Below are 19,502 nucleotides of genomic sequence, written 5' to 3' on the forward strand. Positions count from 1 at the left end.
TCTGGGTGAACATTCTTATTAAAATATTGTAGAAAAAAGTCTAATCAGAAATTATAGAATGTGACGCTAGAAATGTTCCTTCCTATTTCTTAAAATTCCCCCCTATCTTCCTAAAAATAGAATTACTTCTGCATCAAATCCCTGCAACTGGGACCACAAATATTTATTTATGTAAATATAAACAGACATCTGAACTCAGCTAGGCTCCATCATACAGATTCCAGAGAAAACACAGGATTTTCAGGAGCTGCTACTGCCTTTAACATAAAATAGCCAAAGCTGGTTTGCCCTGTCTGTAACACACTCAAGGATTAAATGTGAGGCAGATGTTCCCCTGTGATGGCCAAAGAAAAAAGTGACAAAAACATCCTGTGGCCAAATCTCTTGTAGTGACTCATCCCAGAACTCGAAGCCAGGGAATACTGGGCAACAGCACCTCTGTGTGCATGGGAAAGAAAACCAGAAAAGGAACTGAATTGCCAAATAAAACAGCTGCCAATTTCTCTATTTGCCAAGTTCTGCTGGTTTTATGAAATCTTTGTAACTCTGCTACATCAGACAAAAGCTCTTCCAGCGCAGGGTGGGATGTCCACACTGTCACTATTCTAATCCCACCATTAATCATCATTTTCGCGATCCAGACACTACCAGGGGTTCTGACTCAGCCCTTCACACAACCAAATTCACTCCAGATGTAAAACTAAGCCCTTAATATGGGATTTAAGTGGAATTTCAACAGTACAGAAGGCCCTGAATTACCCTCTGTGTGGGAGTTTCATTCACTTGCAGGAAGCTGCTTCCCTCTCTACTTGTCAAAACACATTCCAGAAGCTCAAGAACAATAAAACCTGCTGGTAACCTTAAAGAATTCTGTCCAGACAACAAGCACCTGACACCAGCATGGCCCTGGCTGGATTTCAGAAACCCTGGAACTCACTCCCAAAATAGAATCAGAGAATCCCGGGATGGTTTGGGGTGGAAGGGACCTTAAAGCCCATCCAGTGCCACCCCTGCCATGGGCAGGGACACCTCCCACTGTCCCAGGCTGCTCCAAACCCCAAACCAGCCACGTCTCATCACTTCTAATTTCTTGTGCCTGTTGGTTGGGCTCCCTGTGGGCCTGCAGGAAACCTGGGACAATCCTCCCTGGGCTGGTGAATTTATGCCCAGTTTGAGTGACAGTGATGGGCACTTGTGGTTCACTGAAGCCCCAGCCCCATATCCTTGCTCAAAATACCACAGAGCATAGGAAGGTTCTGTCTTTTTGATGCGTGAGGCACGTTCTGCCACTCATGTGTGTCTCTTCAGCTTTTCCTTTCCTTTTCCAGATTTCCCTTTCACTGAAAATCCATGGAAAGGGAGCGATGAAAGAGCAGCACTCCTTTGTACCAAAACCCCATGGATAAACCAGAGCTGTTTGTGGCCTCTTCACAGATCTTTCATGTTGGCCAAGCTTCAGCCACTTTTTCAAGGTGCTGTTTCTGTGCTCTCACTCACATGACCCTTCCCACTCCAAATGATCCCAGAAATCCCTCCCTGGAAGACTCTTTCTCCATCACACCTAGAAACTGCCTGGCCACAGTCCCTGTGCCCATCATGTGTGTCCTGTGCAGGGCCAGCAGTTGGACCTTGATGCTCTTCATGGATCCCTTCCAACCTGGGATATTCTGTGATTCTTTGTAAATCAAGATCTCATTTTATAGCAGCTCCTGAACACACCCTGCTCTGTTCCCTCTCATGCTACGCTTTCTTTGAGAACTCTGGGGATCAGAATCTTTGATTTGGTGCCTGTGCAGAAAATTTGGTGCATGTTTCCCATATCTGGGGCATGATTTCCAAATTTGGTGCATGTTTCCGAAATTTGGTGCATGTTTCCAATCTGGGGCATGTTTCCCAAATTTGGTTCATGTTTCCCAAATTTGGTGCATGTTTCCCAAATTTGGTGCAAGTTTCCCAAATTTGGGGCATGTTTTCCAAATTTGGTGCAGGTTTTCCAAATCTGGGGCATGTTTTCTGAATCTGGGGCATGTTTTCCAAATCTGGGGCATGTTTTCCACCCACGCTGGCATTTTTGATGCTGCAGCAATCCCCCCAGCAGTAATGATGTGCATGGCAGCACAGCTTGGACTGGAAGAGAAGCACAGAAGGTTGCATTCTCTCATTACTATTTTTTTTTCTGCAAACTCCTAATTAGGAAGCTTGATTCCCAGCCTGCTCAGTGGAAAAAATCCAATGAGATTAGCTGCCTTTGGATGGAGTCCTGAGCATCCACCAGAAAATGTGCATGGAGCAGAGACAGGACACGAGCTGGAAGGGGAAGAGGGCACAGCACTGACCCTCGCTGGGGTTTGGACTATCGCGATTCCTCGGGACAGGGAGGAGTGACGGATTTCCTGGGACATCTCAGCATGCAGGACAGCCCCTTGGGAAGGCTCACCTTAACAAGGCTGCCACGGCTCGAGTGGGAACGATTCCAAATTGTATCAGAGAGGTGTCCTGCAGAGGGGAGCTGCAATAAACCCAGCAGCACGAGGTTGCTGTTCTTTCCCTCTTTCACCTGAGAACATCTGCTTCATTTGCTTCCTCCAGGCTCGTTGTCTGCTGGGCCAAACACTGGCACTGAGCACTCAGCACTACAGGATGAAATTAGGTTTATTGACTTGTTCCGTTGTGAAACTCTCCAAGGAAACAGAAAAGAAGGGAAAAGCCCTTTTCTCCTGTCTTCCCCTGCACCAGTATCCTCTGTCTGCTGCCTGGGTCAGCTAGCAGTGGGGGTCCCCTCCTGCCTCCTCGTTATTCTGCAGTGCCTTGGCTTCAAACAGAAAAGAACAGGCAGAGAAGGAAGGGGAAAACCAAGGGAAATAAGATAAAGGAGGAAAAAAAAATATTGCCTTTTTCTTCCCATCATCTCTGCTTGTTCTTCCTTCTCCTTATCTCCTTCCTCATCTTTCAGTCAGGTTTTCCATTCCCCTGCCTTCACCCTCAGCATGGGGAGCAAGAACAAAATAACCAGAAAGATGGAGAAGAAGGGAAGACTGAAGGTACTTCAGGAGAGTTTGGGGTGTTTTCTGATAAGCTTTTGTTGTAGGACTTCTCTTCTGCCAGTATCACCAGTTCTGGTGATTGGTGTGAGTGCTGCCATGTGTGATGTTCCTCCCAGACCCAGTGGCATTGTTCAGGAGGCAGCACTGGAAAAATCAACCCCAAAACCAGACAAACTTCCCTGCTGAATGCGAATAAATCCTCAGTAAATACATTGGAGCTGCCTCTCCCAGTCCTCTGCAACACCCTTCTCTTTCCTGTTCCCCCTGAAAGCAGGACCACTGTGGTGCCAGCAGTGGATATTTTTAGCTAGAAAATACTTTCTGCAGCTCTCAGCACTCCCTCAGGAATGGTGTGATGGTGGGGTTTGTCTGGTTAGCACCAAATGTGACACTGGGGCTTCAGAGATAAAAAACACTTCTGAACAGCAAGCCCAGGTTTTGTAGGAGTTTTCACATCTTAATGAGTGACTTCAGACCAAGCAGACCTGCTGGAAGGCAGTCAGGTAAACCTGTGTGTTTGATCCCTGTCAATGTGTTTGTATGCAAGGAGTGGAGCTGAAGTGATTAATCAAATTTAGCAGATGTGGGATCAATCCCATTGGTTCTCCAGGCAAAAGTGGGATTTCATCAACAGATAAGCTTAATTTGTATTCATGTTGACTTTCAGCAGTGGTGTCTGAGATAGCTGGAATTGCTCTGATTGCTGATGCCCACATTTCAAGTGCTCTATTTAAATACTAAAATAGGAAATGAACTTCTTTACAAGCACACAGACACTGATAAGATAGAAGGGTTAAGGCATCTCATCAAAGCTATGCAAAACTCTTCGTGGTAGAAAAGCAAGGAGGATAAAACCAGAGATACACTTAATCCAGGCTTCAAAAACCAGCCTTAAAAAATAAAATAATAGTAAAATTAATATCCCAGTGCTATTCACCCAACTGCAGTGCTGTAGAAAGCTGGGAACCGAAAAGTAAGTGCTGGAATGTCATAAGAAAAATGGATTTTATGTGCAACTTGGTACCTGCAAGCGAATATCTGGGGTATTTTATGTGCAAGCAGTGGGTGAGGAAAGCAGGGTGGTTTATGGCACTGAGCAGCCTGACAAGCAAAGCTCCTCTTTGCCTGTGCTACTCATCTGCTTTGACTTCAAGGCAGCTGAGGGTTTTTTCAAACACTGTGGATGGGTTTCATTCTCCCAGCTTTGCTTGTCTAAGTTTGGTGTCTCATTTGAGAGGGAGGCACCTGCCAAGTAAAAGTAAATAACTCCTTTAGGCTGCATATTGACTTCAGCTAAAGAATAGTCAAGTGCCATCAATCTCCTCCTTTGTTAGCAGACTAGTGCAAATTTTGGAATTTTCTATCCATTTGGTCTTGATTCCTCCCCAAGCAGATTTTTTAATTTATTTTTAAGGATAATGGATATTCTGAAGCTAAACCAACAGCGCTGACATTCTGGTAATTGAAATGTTTCCCTGAAGTTTGCTGAACTGTCCTGACACATTTCTGCTCAAATTGGTCGGAGCTGAAATGCTGTTTCACAGATGATACATTTTGTGTGTTGTATTTGATCAGGGGATTGAGGACTTCTTCTGTTTACCAAATAATCACAGGATGAGCTGAGCTGGGAGGGACCCACAGGGATGATCCAGTCCCACCCCTGGCCCTGCACAGACACCCCATCAACCCCACCCTGGGCATCCCTGGCAGCGCTGTCCAAACGCTCCTGGAGCTCTGGCAGCCTCGGGGCCGTGCCCATTCCCTGGGGAGCCTGGGCAGTGCCCAGCACCCTCTGGGGGAAGAACCTTTCCCTGATCTCCAACCTAAACCCCCTGACACAGCTCCAGCTGTTCCCTGGGTGCTGTCCCTGGTCACAGAGAGCAGAGATCGGAGCTGCCCCTCAGGAGCAGCTGCAGACCTTTTAACTCCCTCTTTGTGTAATTCCCTCCACAGATACGAAACAATCCTTTTCCCAAATAGCAAAAAAGTTTAAATGTGTTAAAATGCTCAAGGTTTTGAAATCTGGCTATGAGCAGTGGAGGAGCAGAAGGAAAGCACCAGCAGGGGGTGGCCCAGAGTGCCCAGAGAGAGGTGGGAGAACAGACCCTAAGGAAACCTGCTGGGTCCTGGCTGTTCACGTGGGAGCAGGAGAACCCCTTGAGTCTGAGGCTCCAAGGGGCAGCTCCAAGAACTCAGCAATTCCCAGATAATTCCCCCACCCAGCCACAACCCCTGCTCCGTTCTCTTTCCACAGTGTTGATGAAATACAGCTTTCCATGTCGTCGTTTCCCCACGTTTCCTCTGAATAACAACTTGAGTGTAAAACACCAAAACCAAGAGTGCCACGGCACACAGAATTCCCCAGCTTTATTTGTGACAGAAGATCCATTCCCATCCTTCACAGAACTGGGACTGAACCATGTCCTACAAGCAAGTCATGGAGCCAGCAGGTATTGAGCATATTTTATGATCCCTAAATGTACTTCTTGCCCGGGCCCCAAAAAACAATTTAAATTATGAATATTTGCTTATTACTGATTATTAATGCATGGAAAGTGCTGTATATGACTAATGCATTCTTCCAGCCTACCTCATTTCTCAGTTTTCCCTCAGCTCTCCTCATTGAAATTCCGAGTGAAGTGAATCACATATGTTTATGCACATTCACTGCGGTGCTTGGGGATCCTCAGCCCAGGCTGGGGGAATAGCACCTCTCTCTGGCAAAGAAAACGAGGGCCAATTCCCATTTATTAAAATGCTTCCATCAAAAGGAATTTTTTGTAAAATAAGTTTTCCACGAGGGTCCCGAGTCTGAATTCGCTGAAGGTACAAAGACAGACGTTTGTGACGAGATCAGTGTCTAGACTTGCAAATTTGTTTTATTTAATATATGAATTGTTCCTTTCTTCTCCTTTGTTTCCTCGGTGGATACGACGGGATAGAAGGGAGAAGTGAGATGAAAAAACTCCTGTTGCATGCACTGATGATGTGACGCCCATGAAAACAGCTGAAATCTGTGTCAGACTCCACAGGGAGGGAGTTTGGAGCATAAAGCTCGGGTTTTGTTGTGTTTCATTCCTACACTGAGCTAAAACCCACAGCACATGCCAGGGAAAGTCCTTTATTCCACAAAAACCAAACTGTTGTCCTTTGGAGAAGTGGCATTGCTCCCAAAACCCCATTTCTCCAGACTTTGACCCAAAGAAGGAGGTTAAGTGCCCAAGAGAGCACCTGAAGGTGAACTGGTGGCTATCAAGTGAGGAGGGAGCAGGAAAACCAGCCAGGATGAGCCAACTTTGAGATTTCCATTGGATTCCTGCAGCAGATGACCTCAAATTCCCTCTCTAAGGTGCCAGCAGCATGGCCCATGGATAAATCCCAGTACTCAGGGGCTGAGTCCTGTCAATAAGAGTGGAATGGAGTTATTTCCGAATATTTTGAGGGAAAACAATCAATGGAGAGGGCTGGGAATATAAACAGATCTGGAACTGGTATGTCCAGGATTACCTCACCATCTAATGTGAAAAAGTGATTATTTTGGCATTTTCTGCAGGACTTACATGTCTTCATGTGCAATATGATTACAATAATGACTTACATGACTTCAAGTGCAATAAAGTGTTTTACAGAAATGAGAGCAGCCAAGCTGCTGAAGAGCTGAGCTATGGTGGGTTTGAGCCACAGAAAGGATGGAGAAGACAAGTGGGTCTGGAGGAAACTCTGCCCTAAAAAGGGGACTGAGGGCTGAGGACATTCACTGCTGATCCCTGGCAAGAAAATTTCCCTTCAAAGAACTGTAAGATATTTTTCAGATAGCAGGGACCCAAATACTGCAGCTTTGTAAACTTAAAAATGACCTCAAGAACTCAGGGAAATCTAATTAAAAATATTTAATTGTGCATTTGTTAATTTGGATAATCTATTAATTAGTGTTCCTATTTAACACACATCTTTGTAGCCTTACAAACTGAATGTAATATAGAGCAGAGTTCTCCTGTCTTATCAAGAGTTCAGATGATCAGGGAGAGTGGTTACCACATATTCAGCACAATCAGGAATGAACTATTATCAGGAGTGAAAGGAAAAAAAATGAAAAAGAAGGAATATTCTTCCCCTTTGGGTGGAATAGGTCTGGTTTCACTACTGCTTTAACAAGAGATTAAATTCATCTAAATAATTTAAAAGAAGCTGCGTGATCTGACTTATTTAGGAATGAGCCCATCACAGTTTGGCTGCCAGAACTGGAAGGGATTGGTATTTCCTTTTTCTAGCAACTATAACCCCACCAAATATTTAAAAAAAGGCCAATGAAGGAGCCCATAAAGGTTATAATTGCAGCACGATAAAAAGGGAGCAGAAATAAGGGTTTGTCAGGGTTTAATCATATCAGTGGAGAAAGGCAGACCATGTTCCCTCTCTTTTTATGTGTGATTTCAGCACTTTAATTAGCCATGTACTTTACAGCCACACAAACCCTTCTTTCATTTTTGTTTTCTGTCAGAGACACCTCCCGACTAACACTGATTTATTTCCCCTCCTTTTGAAGCACAGCAGCAGCCAGTTTGTCATTTAATAATCAAACAGCCTCCTAAACTCCCCTTTGCACCAGTGGCCACACTGGCACTGGCGTTGTGCACGCAGGGAGTTTAAACACTGTCTCCCTCTGTAAATCCTGCTCCTGCTGTTTGCTCCTGCCCAGCAGCAGGAGCCTTCTGGGATGCTCAGGAATTATTGTTAGTAAATTAAAACAGCAGCACAAGTAAATACTGGACAGAGCGTGTAAATATTTTTTTAATCAGTAAATCAGGTGGGGAATAGCAGAGTAGTGGAACCTCAAGATCCAGGCTTAGCTCAGCCTCTGGAATAGGCCACACAATCAAAATACAATCGGAAGACAAATAAAGATTTGATTAAACACTGGTTAGAAAAGTATTTTTCATAGTGAGTGGTAAAAATGGAAATAAAATTGCCACTACTAAAGGTGGGGAAAGTCGTTGGGAAGCTCTTTATGGCCATGGATTGATTGCTCACCCAAATGTTTCTGTTCCATTGCCAGCACCTATGTAAAATTCTCAGATCTGCACCTTCTTTCATAAATACTCCCGTGATTTTTCTCTATCGTACATTCCTGCAGCATGGCATAGGGAAATAGATATTTTATCAGAGTTTGGGATAATGTTTTAGAGAATTTTCTTCATTTGAAGTCTGATGTGACCCAGAGTAACCTCCTCGAGCAACTGGTCCTGTGTGCAAAATCTGGTGTTCAGTTGCCAGAGCTTTAAGAATTACTGATTATAGATTTCCAAGGCTGACAACAGAATGTGACAAAAGAGGGTTGCTGTTATACTCGTGAACTGAAAGAGATGCTGAGAAGGACTCCCAGACATTCCCAGCACTTCTTAAAGACACTGCTGCCCATTTCATCCATCTGTCTCCATTTGTGTATGGAAATATCCTCAGGGCTCTATGTTGCATATACTATCCATCATTTCTGCCAGTAAGACTCTTTGATTTTAATATTTCACCATTTAATTGCCATTAGTGAGGAATCACAGGATTATGGCATAGCCTGAGCTGCAAGGGACCCACAGGAATCATGGAATCCAACCCCCTGGGCATTGTCCACCCCAACAATCCCATCCTGTGCCTGAGAGCATTGAAATATAGCAACGGAGATGGTTCCTGGCAGGTCAGAAATAAGGAATTAGTCCTCACCAAACCCCCCAGCACCCACACCAGTTGGTGTGGGCATGTCCCAGGTGCTGGGCCAGCAGCTAAATCCTGCCTAAACAGGAGCGACAGGGCGGGGAGGCTGATTGTGCCCGGGGTTATTGTACAACCTGTACAGCTGCAGAGCAATTATGCCTCAGCCTGGGGGCACATCCTGCTTCCCTGAGCCTCCAGGGCTGTGTCCTCGTGAAGCTGATTCCCTCCAGCTCCGTGGCTTGCCATGAATTAAGTGCTGATGAGCACAAACATATGGATCACACATTTACCCGCGTGGGCTCGCTCGGGCTCTGTGCTCATCCCGCTTTGCACCCCCAGAACTCCACGGCCGCTCTAAAGACAAAGAGGCCTCTGGCATCCAAGTTTTCCATCAATGAGCTGCCCAAAGCAAACCTGAGCCAGCTGTGTTTCAATGAGCTTTAAATGATACTAAAACAGAGAAATCACACGGCCCAGTCGCCGCTTGCTGCCCGTACCTTTTGTTCTGGTGCAGAACCTCCGAGCCCTTTCTCCATGAAACAGCAGCTCTGGGAGAAGCGCTGGGTTTACACCCGATTGTAACTTCCCCTCCAACTTGAACAACAGACAGCTTCTTCACGGGATTTCTGGAAAAATCAGGGGCTGCAGCTGAAAGGAGAGAAGGAAGAAGAGACATTACTAAACTTGCCAAAGTCTTCTCTCGGTGAATTTAATAATTGCTTGGGTTTTGAGATTTCTGCAAAAGTAAATCTAAATCTAACATTAAAAATGTATCTAAGTACCAAAAAATTCTAATTCTGTTTCCAAAGCTCTCTATCTATAACTATGTGCTCTGACAAACTTTCCTGAGGAAATCTGGAGACTGGGAGAACTGGTCTATCCGTGATGGAAGACAAGATTCGCGAACAGGATAAATTTCACACTCCTGATCCAGCCACATATATTCATCTGCAGAGAGTATTCTGTCACAAGCACAGTTCTACTCTGGCTTTCTTTTCATAAACCTACTCTGGTTTCTGAAAATAGGTTTATTTTTCCAGCAGTTTATGTGAAAATTCAATCTTGGAGAAGGAGAAAACACAAGACATTGAGTGCTCCTAAAGTCTGTGTTTTACTGGGTTCACTGATATTTGGCTCTTGAGCAAACTTTACATTTTGAAATCGAGAACAGAATACTTTTATAATATATGAGCAAATTCCATTCATGTCCATCTCTGGTTATCATTAATGAGATTCCTTTTTCCATGTTATTTATGTCCATATTTGCCATATGCTCTTTGTTTACAGCTCAAACTATTTCCCCTGCTTTCTGAAATCACTTTTAAAACCTGCAGAATAACTATTAATAACTCAAACAAAGCAAGAAACAGCATTCATTAAACTGGTGTATATGAGATAATGAAAAAAGGCCACACATGGATTAGATTCTTCCTACGAACAAGCCATGAAATGAAACTAAAAAAACACATTTCCATGTGGGTGAAAAGCAAAGAAATATCAGGTTTGAACTGCCAGGTGGGATTTCATCTCTTCTTCTCTTAAATTCAATTTATTTTCAACGAGTGTCCTTTTTACTGGGTTCTTGCTCATTTTAGTGACATTTACTCACCGATCACCCTCAGCTCAGCATTGGCATAAATTGCGTCATATTTATTTTCTGCCACGCACTGATAGAGGCCAGAGTCTGACAGATTCAGCATGGGGATGAGGAGAGTCCCATTTTCTATTTGAATTCTTTCCTGATAAGAGGAAAACAAGGAAAACATTGGCAGAGCTGATGAGTGAACAAAGAAAAGGTTTTTTAGCATCACACTGGCACACCTGATCACAATTCAGAAGCAGAAATGTTATTTTCTTGGGAGCAATGAGGATGGATACATCAGAAATAGGATGTGCACCTCACTGTGTGGTGGTGGTGGTTGTATTTTCAGCCCTCTGAGCTCTTCCGGCTTTTCAGGAAATCCAGGCACATGTCACAGTAGTGGCTCTGGGCAGGTTTGTCCAGGTTTTCCAGGTGTTTCCCTGCACTGCTGAGCTGGGAATCTGTGGTTATCCTTCACCATGAAGGTGGCACAGAAGGAGCTACCTGTAGGGATGCTCCACACTGGGAGCCTGGGGCATCTTCCACCTGGATCCTGAGAAGCAGCACCTCATCCCTGGCTGGTGAAACATCATTCCATCATCCCATCAGATAAATGTGATCAGAAAAGCTCCACAGGAGACAGAGGTGCTCCAATAACAGGAACCTTTCGAACAGCATCGCAGCAAGAGTTCCAGAAAAATGAGCCACTGGAAAAGCTCCACTGAAAGCCAACACTTAAATTCCAATTGGAAAGCCCCAGGCAGCTGCTCAGACACAGGGAGAGCATTCTCCTCCAGGCTTGGATTTCTACACTCACCAACTTTCTTCAGCTATCCTGCTGAAGCAGGGGAAGCTGCACAGTGGGTATATTTGGACCAGAGCTTGGAATCTGGTGTATTGAAAGAAGTTTTACTTGCTCTGTTTCAGGAAACAGAAAAAAGCCTTTTTCATGCTGCAATCGTAACTTAAAGCTAAATATCTTGTGATTTTACAATTACTACTCTCTGGAGACAATAATAGCTGTACTGCAAAGTGTAGCACAGAGGAGGAGAAAAAAAAGCATTCCTCAAAGATGAGTTTGGAAGATACCCACAGGGAATATAAATCCCGTCACCAAGTGCAAGCCTGAACAGCAGATACCACTGGTAGGATGCTGCTGCTCATTCAGTCTGGCTCTCCTGCCTCTGGAGCAGGAATTGAAGAGTTTGGAGCACATTGTTAGGGGATGCACTCCAACGTTTGATGAACAGCCGCAAGTGTCTCAAATGTATTTGTGAAGTGCTAAACATCTTAAACATCTGTCATAAAATCCCAGAAAGGTTTGGGTTGGAGGGATCTTAAAGTTCATCCCATCCCACCCCTGCCATGGTCAGGGACACCTTCCACTGTCCCAGGCTGCTCCAAGCCCTGTCCAACCTGGCCTTGGACACTGCCAGGGATCCAGGGGCAGCCCCAGCTGCTCTGGGCACCCTGTGCCAGGGCCTCCCAACCTTCACAGGGAACAATTCCTTTCCAGTATCCCATCTAGCTCTGCCCCTGTCAGTTTGCAGCCATTCCCCTTGTCCTGTCACTCCAGGGCCTTGTAAATAGTCTCTCTCCATCTTTCTTTCAAGCACAGGAAGGCCACAATGAGGTCACCCCCGAGCTTCTCCTCTCCAGGCTGAACAATCCCAGCTCTCCCAGCCTTTCCTCCCTCTCCATCCCTCTGCTCATCCTGGTGCCTCCTCTGGGCTCTCTCCAGCAGCTCCAGGTTCTCCCTGTGCTGGGCCCAGGGCTGGGGCAGCTCTGCAGGTGGGGTCTCACCTGAGCACAGGGGTGCAGGGGCAGAATCCCCCCTTTCCTGCTGGGATCAGCCCAGGGCATGCGTGGTTCTGAGGGCTGTCACCCACAGCTGGGACACGTTTTCCAACACCCCAGCTTTTCTTTGGAGGTCTCCCAATCACAATGACCCAGCCCAAGCTTGTTTAGCTTGGAAACGTAATGAGAGCACAGCCTGGGGCTGCATGGCTGGTGTGTGGCAAACTAATTAACAACATTACTTAGCCACTGATAATTTTTTTCGAGGTTTTCACTACAGATATCTTTTGCATACTTAGTTTTACCTCCAGGCTGTTTGCTATTCTCTCAATGCATTCTATTTTTACAAACATCCTTTGAATACAAAACCCCTCTCTGAAGTGAGGCTCGTGTTCCATACTTGTCCCAAATTCCCCACCGTTCTCTGCCAGCTCTTTTGAGCTGTCCAGACAAAGGGAAGAATAAAGCACGCCGTGTACACGAGCAGGAATAATGCTGGGATGACCAGCCAGGTGGTCAGGCAGAGAGGTTTGACAAAGAGGAGACAATCAGAATCGGCCCCAGGGTGAAAAGCATCTGTATGTTATTCTTCCTGGGAGAATTCCGACACACAGGGTGCTGCGACAAACTGAATATTTTATTACATCTCCCTTGTACTTTCCCCTCCGAAGTGTCCATTCTGTCCATTGAGCAATAGCATCCAGCATTTTGTTGCCTGAAGAACTGCAGTTACAGCACACTGTAAGTGCTGTGAAAATGCTGGTTGAAAATGTGTCTGTCGAGCATTTCATTCCTCTTTATTGAAACGGTGCAAGTGGAGAGTGACAGACTTTAAATATTGCTGCCTTCAGAGTGAGAGAAACAAGATAATCTTGCTCAGAAAGAGGTGACAATGAGTGCAATGAGCAGGTTCAGAAAAACTGCAATCCAGATAAATTCTGGCTGTTTTGTCCAGATGCAGGTTGGGTCTGTTTAGGACTGATCCAGCAGAAAATTATAGGGAAGATTGGACCCCACTCCAACTTCTTTAAATAAATACAACTAAATCAAATAAATGCTGGTTCTGCAGCCCAGCAGGTGCTAATTTAGCCCATATGTTTTGGAAATTCTCCTGTATGTGCTCTTGCTAGACAGGAATGAATCACAGTATTATTTTTTTCCATCCAAGTGCAAATGCCTTGAGGATGAACCATCGTGTGCCCCAGAGAGGCTGGATGGAGGCTTGATTAAAAAATAATGGAAAAACTTGGCCTCAGCAGAATGCAAAGAGTCTCTTGTCACACCTTCTCCATGAGGATGCCAACAACTGGAGGCTGGAGGATGCATGTGCCAGAGCTTGGCAACCACAGGAATGCAGGGATTGTGCCTGGAAGCTGGGTTCTCAAAGACCTGGCTGGTGAAGGCTCTGCTCGTGGTTCTCAAGCGTTTAAGCTCCAAACTTCCCCTCTCCTCCCGCACTCCTACTTCCCTTTCCACTTGGTCATTCAAGTGACATTTTGCACTTATCCTTCTTTTCCTTACACCTTTCCATGGCTTTCCTCGGTCTATTCTCCCTCTGCAAAGCACAGAAATCATCCAGCTCAAAATCAGCTGATTTTCAGAGCTGACTGATTAATTAAGGTAAAAGATTAACTCAGCAGGAGAGCAGCCACTCTGCACGAGACCAAAGGCCCACCCAGCTACTGATTAAGAACAGAAACAGAAGAAAAGTGCAATTCAACGCTGATCATTTTGCAATTCCAGCTCTGGAATCCTCTTCCAGTCCTCTGGCATCCTACCAGTTCCCCAAACTGCAGATTATATCTACAAATGCATTTGGTGTTTCTTTCACCAAATAGAACTCATATTTTTAAGCCCTTCTATACCTACAGCCATGTCTTGAAGCAATTAAATATTTCACATGAAGAAATTGGTGTTTCTCTCTCTCTAAACTGCAATTTCATACATTTCCAGTAAAGACAAAGGCCAAAAACTGAGGCTCTGTGTTGCAAAGAGTTTGCGGTATTATGTTTATTTTGATATATGAATCTTTACCTATTTTTTCTTGAAACTAATGTACTGTGAATTGAATTTTATGACTAAATCATGAAAAACAATATGAGTGAATAATCAAAGAAGACAACAGGAATCTTACCTCTGACACGAGGGGCTGGCCATTTTTTAACCAGCTGTAGGAAGGGCTTGGTTTTCCTCTTGCCTTACATTCCCAAAATAAACTGTCATAGAGAGACAGAAAGGCATTTTGGATTTTTTTATCCCATTCAGGGGGTGCTGAAAAGAATATGCAAAGCATTTTAAGCAAGAGAAAAGTGATTTTGCTTGAGGTATGCTGCCATTAATTAATGAACTGAGCAGGGCTAATTAATATCTGTTCAACACATTTTTATTATGCTGCAAGTGAATTCTGTACAACAATTTCCTGGCATTAAGCTTCAGGACAAGCTTGGGAAAATAGAAATCAAGTGGTTAGTGGGTAGGCAGTTTGGTTAAGATTTTATCCATTTTTATGGCCAAAATGTGCAGGAACAGTGATTTTAGGTGCCTGAAATTCAGGATATGCTTGATAAGCACCAGGACCCCTAATTTCTGCAAAGCCTTCCTCTAAAGAAATTCACTGAGGTGTAAAAGCAGAACTTGCAAGAATCACACAGCAGCTCTGTAGACAACTGAGACTCAAGGACTGAGCTGAGCAGGGATTCTCCTGGGGAAGGCTGACATTGAGAACAGTTGTCAGGACGGAGGTGAAGGTGAGACCTGGGGAGAATAAATAACACCTCATTCCACGGGCAGGGACACCTCCCACTGTCCCAGGCTGCTCCAAGCCCCAATGTCCAGCCTGGCCTTGGACACTGCCAGGGATCCAGGGGCAGCCACAGCTTCTCTGGGACTTCCATTCCAGGGCCTCCCCACCCTCACAGGGAAGAATTCCTTCCCAACATCCCATCCATCCCTGCCCTGTGGCAGTGGGAAGCCATTCCCTCTGTCCTTTCCCTCCATGCCTTATCCAAAGTCCCTCTCCAGTTCCCCTGGAGCCCCTTTAGGTGCTCTAAGATCCTATAAGGACGGAGTTCACCCTGCTTAAAAATGCTTCTAATTACATGTAATTTTTACTGCTCTCAGAGCCTAAAGCATGGGCTGGAGGGATCACACGCAAAGCAGCGTCCAGGAAAGAGTCCTTGTTTCTTGGAGACAACCTTCCTCCAGAGAAAAACCCCCAGAGAACAGAAAAGGAGCAAGAGGAAATCAATTACAGAGATAATTTACCAGCACACTACGAATATGGCAAAAAAACCTCATGCCAAGGCTTCATGAGCGCTGTTTATATGTTTCACTATGAGCTGCTATTAATTAATGTACAAAGCACAGTTAATAAGCACATTGTTTTAGATTGAATTAACTGATCATAATTTTATAATTGCCTGTGCTGTTATCAATCACGTCCAGGTAATCTACTGAACTTAATTTTAATGGAACTGCTTGATTGACGTGGTGAAAAAAATTAGTGTGCAATGAGAGCAACAACTACCCCCTGAAAGCAAGGAAATAATGAAATATTTAAACTAGCAGAAGACTGTTCTATTCCTGGCATATATCTTGATATTAGCCATGGCTGCAGGAGCCTGGTACCTTATCAGCAAAGCCTGCATCTCTTCATTAGAAGAGATTTACTTAAATAAAAAAAAAGGAAAATACTTGCCAGAGTCTTCTCAACAGATGTTAACTGGAGGCTCAGTCTCGCTTGCTGTGATTTTTTTCCCCTCACTGTTATGTTTCCTTTTTTTCTTTTTGGCTTTCTCCTTTGAAAGATTTATGAGCTAGAGAAAAGATCTCTCCTCTTATTCCTGTCAAAATATGTTGCTTTCCCTGGGTGTTAACAATTGGACTACAGAGATGTAATTCACCCTGGCTATGAGGGACCATCCTCTGTGACCGGGACTGCAGGAAATTAATGTACATGGGAAGGGACAAGGAAAGGGAGAAGAGCTTCCCAGATTATTCTCCACTTTTAGCCAGGCTGGAAGGAGAGGGAAGAATGGATGAGTTCCCCCTGCTTTGTCCTCATCTGTTTGTGGGACAACAGAGCTCAGCTCAAAGAGGAGGTGAAATCACCTTCACTGCCATGAACTGAATCCTTCCCTGCTCTGCATCTGCTGCTGCACCCTGACTCCCTCGCTGCCTTTAATATTTCACAGAAATGTACTCCCTCTCTGCCTTGTATTAACCTTTCCAACTTCCCACATTTCCTATCCGAGCTTTGACGCAAAATATCTTCCTTTGCTGAGGCTGTAATTCAGTGAAGGTCACTGAGAGCCCCCAATCAGTCCTTAATCAGCTTAACCTGACCTGCACTTTCTACCTCCAGCAAGGGGCTAAGAGACTTCATCAGCAAAACACAACGGAACACCATCCTGTTCCACACTACAAATCAAAATTCAATTAATCTGCTTACCATAGACAAATAATTGACCTCTTGCAATGTTTATTCCTCGAGTGTTTCCTGCGATGCACTCGTAGGAGCCTTCGTCTTCCTGCTGAACGTTGGGGATTTCAAGAACTCCTCTGGCCCTGCTGTGTTGGATTTTCTTTGCCAAGGAGTTTCCATCAGACCTCTTCCAGCTAATACTTGGGACAGGACTAAAGAATTGTATTTATTAGAGAAAAAGAGAGAGCATTGGTTACAGCAGCGGAAAAAGAATGTAAAATCCTTTTTTGAGAGTAGCAATTTTTTAAAAAGAAATAATTTCTAAGCATGACATACAGAGGTTCATATAAGACTGAGATTTTATAACATGTCCAATTTATTCAGGGGCACAGGTCCAAAGTGGGATGAAATCCTCAGTCAATTCTATGATTTTTCCTTAGGCCAATTTGTATTTTCCCCTTAGTAACTCTTACTTGGGGCTCAAACCTGCTTTTAAACCCTGTGACACTGAAGGAACAACTTTGCAAGTCCAAAGAAACACCACAGAAGTCCTGAATTATTGACTGATTCTTCCAGTAAACAAATTCCCTCTAGCACTAAAGGTATTTTCACATGCCAAAATAGGAAATACAGGCCAAGATTTCAAAAGATCTAAAAGTACCAATAAATCTAAATATAAAAACCGGGAGCCAAGGTAGAGGAGAAACTGAGAATTGAGTGAGGAAAGAACAAAATATTGAGGCTGGAAGGAGATAGGGACAAAAAGGAATATTTCTTTTTTCATGTTTCTGAAGTTTTCTATAATTTTCATTTATATTTGGATTAATGTATCCCATACAACAAAAAATAGTGAAGTGTGAAGGCAGCTATAAATACATCTTAGATTTCTGGTAATATCACAAACCATAGGATCCTCACTTTCATGATCTATTATGTCACCAAAACACTTTGAAATATTAATAGTCTTGGATTTCACAGTTGTTTGCTCTATCTGCAAACTGAACTAAGTTGCTTTTTCTAACAAATTCAGGTTTGAGCTTTTTACAGAGGCTTTGGCTAAATGCTGACTTCTTTTCCATTGGAAGTACCATCAACAGCAATTGAAAACACAACTTTCACGGAAATTAAAAGTCCTTGTTTCCAGTCTCCAAGGTCTCTGCCTGCAGTGCTGACTTACAAAGGATTTATTCCTTTTTAGCACAGACTGTAACTGCTCACACCTTAAATTATTTAAGTTCGAGTCCTTGTTGATTGAACAATGAAATCAAGTCACAAATACAGTTTGGATTAACTTCTTAATAATTCAGGAAGTTTGGGCCTGATTTCTGCATTTTGAGTCTGTGTAATGCGCTACAATTTTCCTCTAAGCAAGAAGAACCAGGATTTGGGAAAATGTGAGTTCTCTGAACAATTTCCTACAAACAGGAGTGCCTGGGATGTGTCAGATATTGGAAACCAGTGAAAGAGCTGCAAAGAACAACAGAGATTTTATTCTGCTTTTCCCCATTTTGGTTCCAGTTGTAAAAATTCCAGATCTTTCTGAACAACAGCCGCTGTCACCACCACCTTTATTAACTGTCCTCTACAATGAGACCAAAAGCTATTTCAGATGATGTTTAATACCATTCCTTCCCAGGAAATTTATAAGGGTTTGCTTTTCCTGAGTGAATTGTTAAAAGGTGCTGTCTCCTCCAGAAATCTTGGCATAGAATCACAGGATCATTCAGGTTGGAAAAGACCTCCAAGATCATCAAGCCCAACCTTCCACCAACACCTCCATGCTCACTAAACCATATCAGGAGGTGCCACATCTACTTGTGCTTTGAAGCCTTCCAGGGCTGGTGACTCCACCGCTTCCCTGGGCAGCCCTTCCCAATGTTTATCCACTTTTCCAATGAACCATTTTTTCCTAAAATCCAATCCAAACCACTCCTGGTGCAGTTTGAAGCTGTTGTCCTGTTGCTGGTGGCCTGGGAGAAGAGCCCATCCCCACCCAGCTCAAGCTCCTTTCAGGTGTTTGGAGAGAGCAACGAGGCCTACCTCGAGTCTTCTCTCCTCCAGACTAATCCTGCACGACAGCATTCCTGCAGGATTTCTCCACAGCAAGGCAGTTTCAGTTCTTTAGGAAGCCAGACACTTTGAGGTGTTTCAAAGGAGCACAGCTCCAGTGCAGACCGAGTCTGGCTCATGAGTGCCATGCTGCAGGCAGGAAAACAGCCAGGGGAGCTTCCCAGCCTGGTGTTGGATTGATCCACATGAAGGAGAGCACGGCTGGCTTTGCAAATCCTCCTGCATATTAAATACTGGGTGAGCAGCGACTGTGGAGCAGCAGCCTGCAGAATGCCAGGAGCATTGAACTACTTGCTTTAAAGGCATCTCTTCTGGATTTAATTTTATCTTTTTTTGATGTAACAAAGAGATTAAAGGGAACTAACAGCCGTATGGGAGAAGAAAATAATAATTAGATGCATTCTGCCACCTGAAAGAGCTTCATCTCCATACTTTTTATTGTCTCAGCCATTTGTTTTCTCTCAGCACCGACTATTCATGAATGAGGGATTTCTGTGCTGACACCAAGGCCAGAGGCAGTGCTTGGTGGGAAAAGGCCCCTTCTGTCAACTTGGCAAGTCAGCTTTGTCAAGGTTGGAGCTGAAGGCGCTCCCCCGTTCTCCTTCTCCACACCACAGACTAATAATGACATCCTTGGGGGTGTTTCAAGGCAAGCTCTGCTCATTTTTGGCCAAACATGAGGCTGTTTCAAGCTCACTCCTGGTGTCAGCCGAGAGCTCACTCCTGGTGTCAGCCGAGCAGGACAGAGAAACCTTGGAGTCCATCAGCTTCATTGTGTTTGAAGACAATAAATAGTTAACAGCGCTTTGTTCTCCTGCCAGGGAGCCTTGATTTTATCAGAAAAAGGAATTCCTTGGTCAGGACAGCAGCTCCACCTGAG

General features: G+C 44.4%; 1 protein-coding gene across 4 annotated transcripts in view; it reads right to left on the reverse strand.

Moving 5' to 3' along the window:
• The window catches only part of CNTN6 (contactin 6), a 128,813-nt gene that overhangs the window by 23,630 nt on the left and 85,681 nt on the right, over nucleotides 1-19,502 (reverse strand). For all 4 annotated transcript variants that reach the window (XM_048315699.1, XM_048315698.1, XM_048315696.1 and 1 more), the window contains 4 exons: nucleotides 16,580-16,764; nucleotides 14,264-14,400; nucleotides 10,360-10,489; nucleotides 9,248-9,398 (listed from right to left, as the gene is read on the reverse strand). In XM_048315699.1, coding sequence (XP_048171656.1) covers nucleotides 9,248-9,398; nucleotides 10,360-10,489; nucleotides 14,264-14,400; nucleotides 16,580-16,764 — 603 coding nt within the window. The remainder of the gene's footprint in view (nucleotides 1-9,247; nucleotides 9,399-10,359; nucleotides 10,490-14,263; nucleotides 14,401-16,579; nucleotides 16,765-19,502) is intronic.

Source organism: Corvus hawaiiensis, chromosome 11, assembly GCF_020740725.1.
Source record: "Corvus hawaiiensis isolate bCorHaw1 chromosome 11, bCorHaw1.pri.cur, whole genome shotgun sequence".
Lineage (NCBI taxonomy): Eukaryota > Metazoa > Chordata > Aves > Passeriformes > Corvidae > Corvus > Corvus hawaiiensis.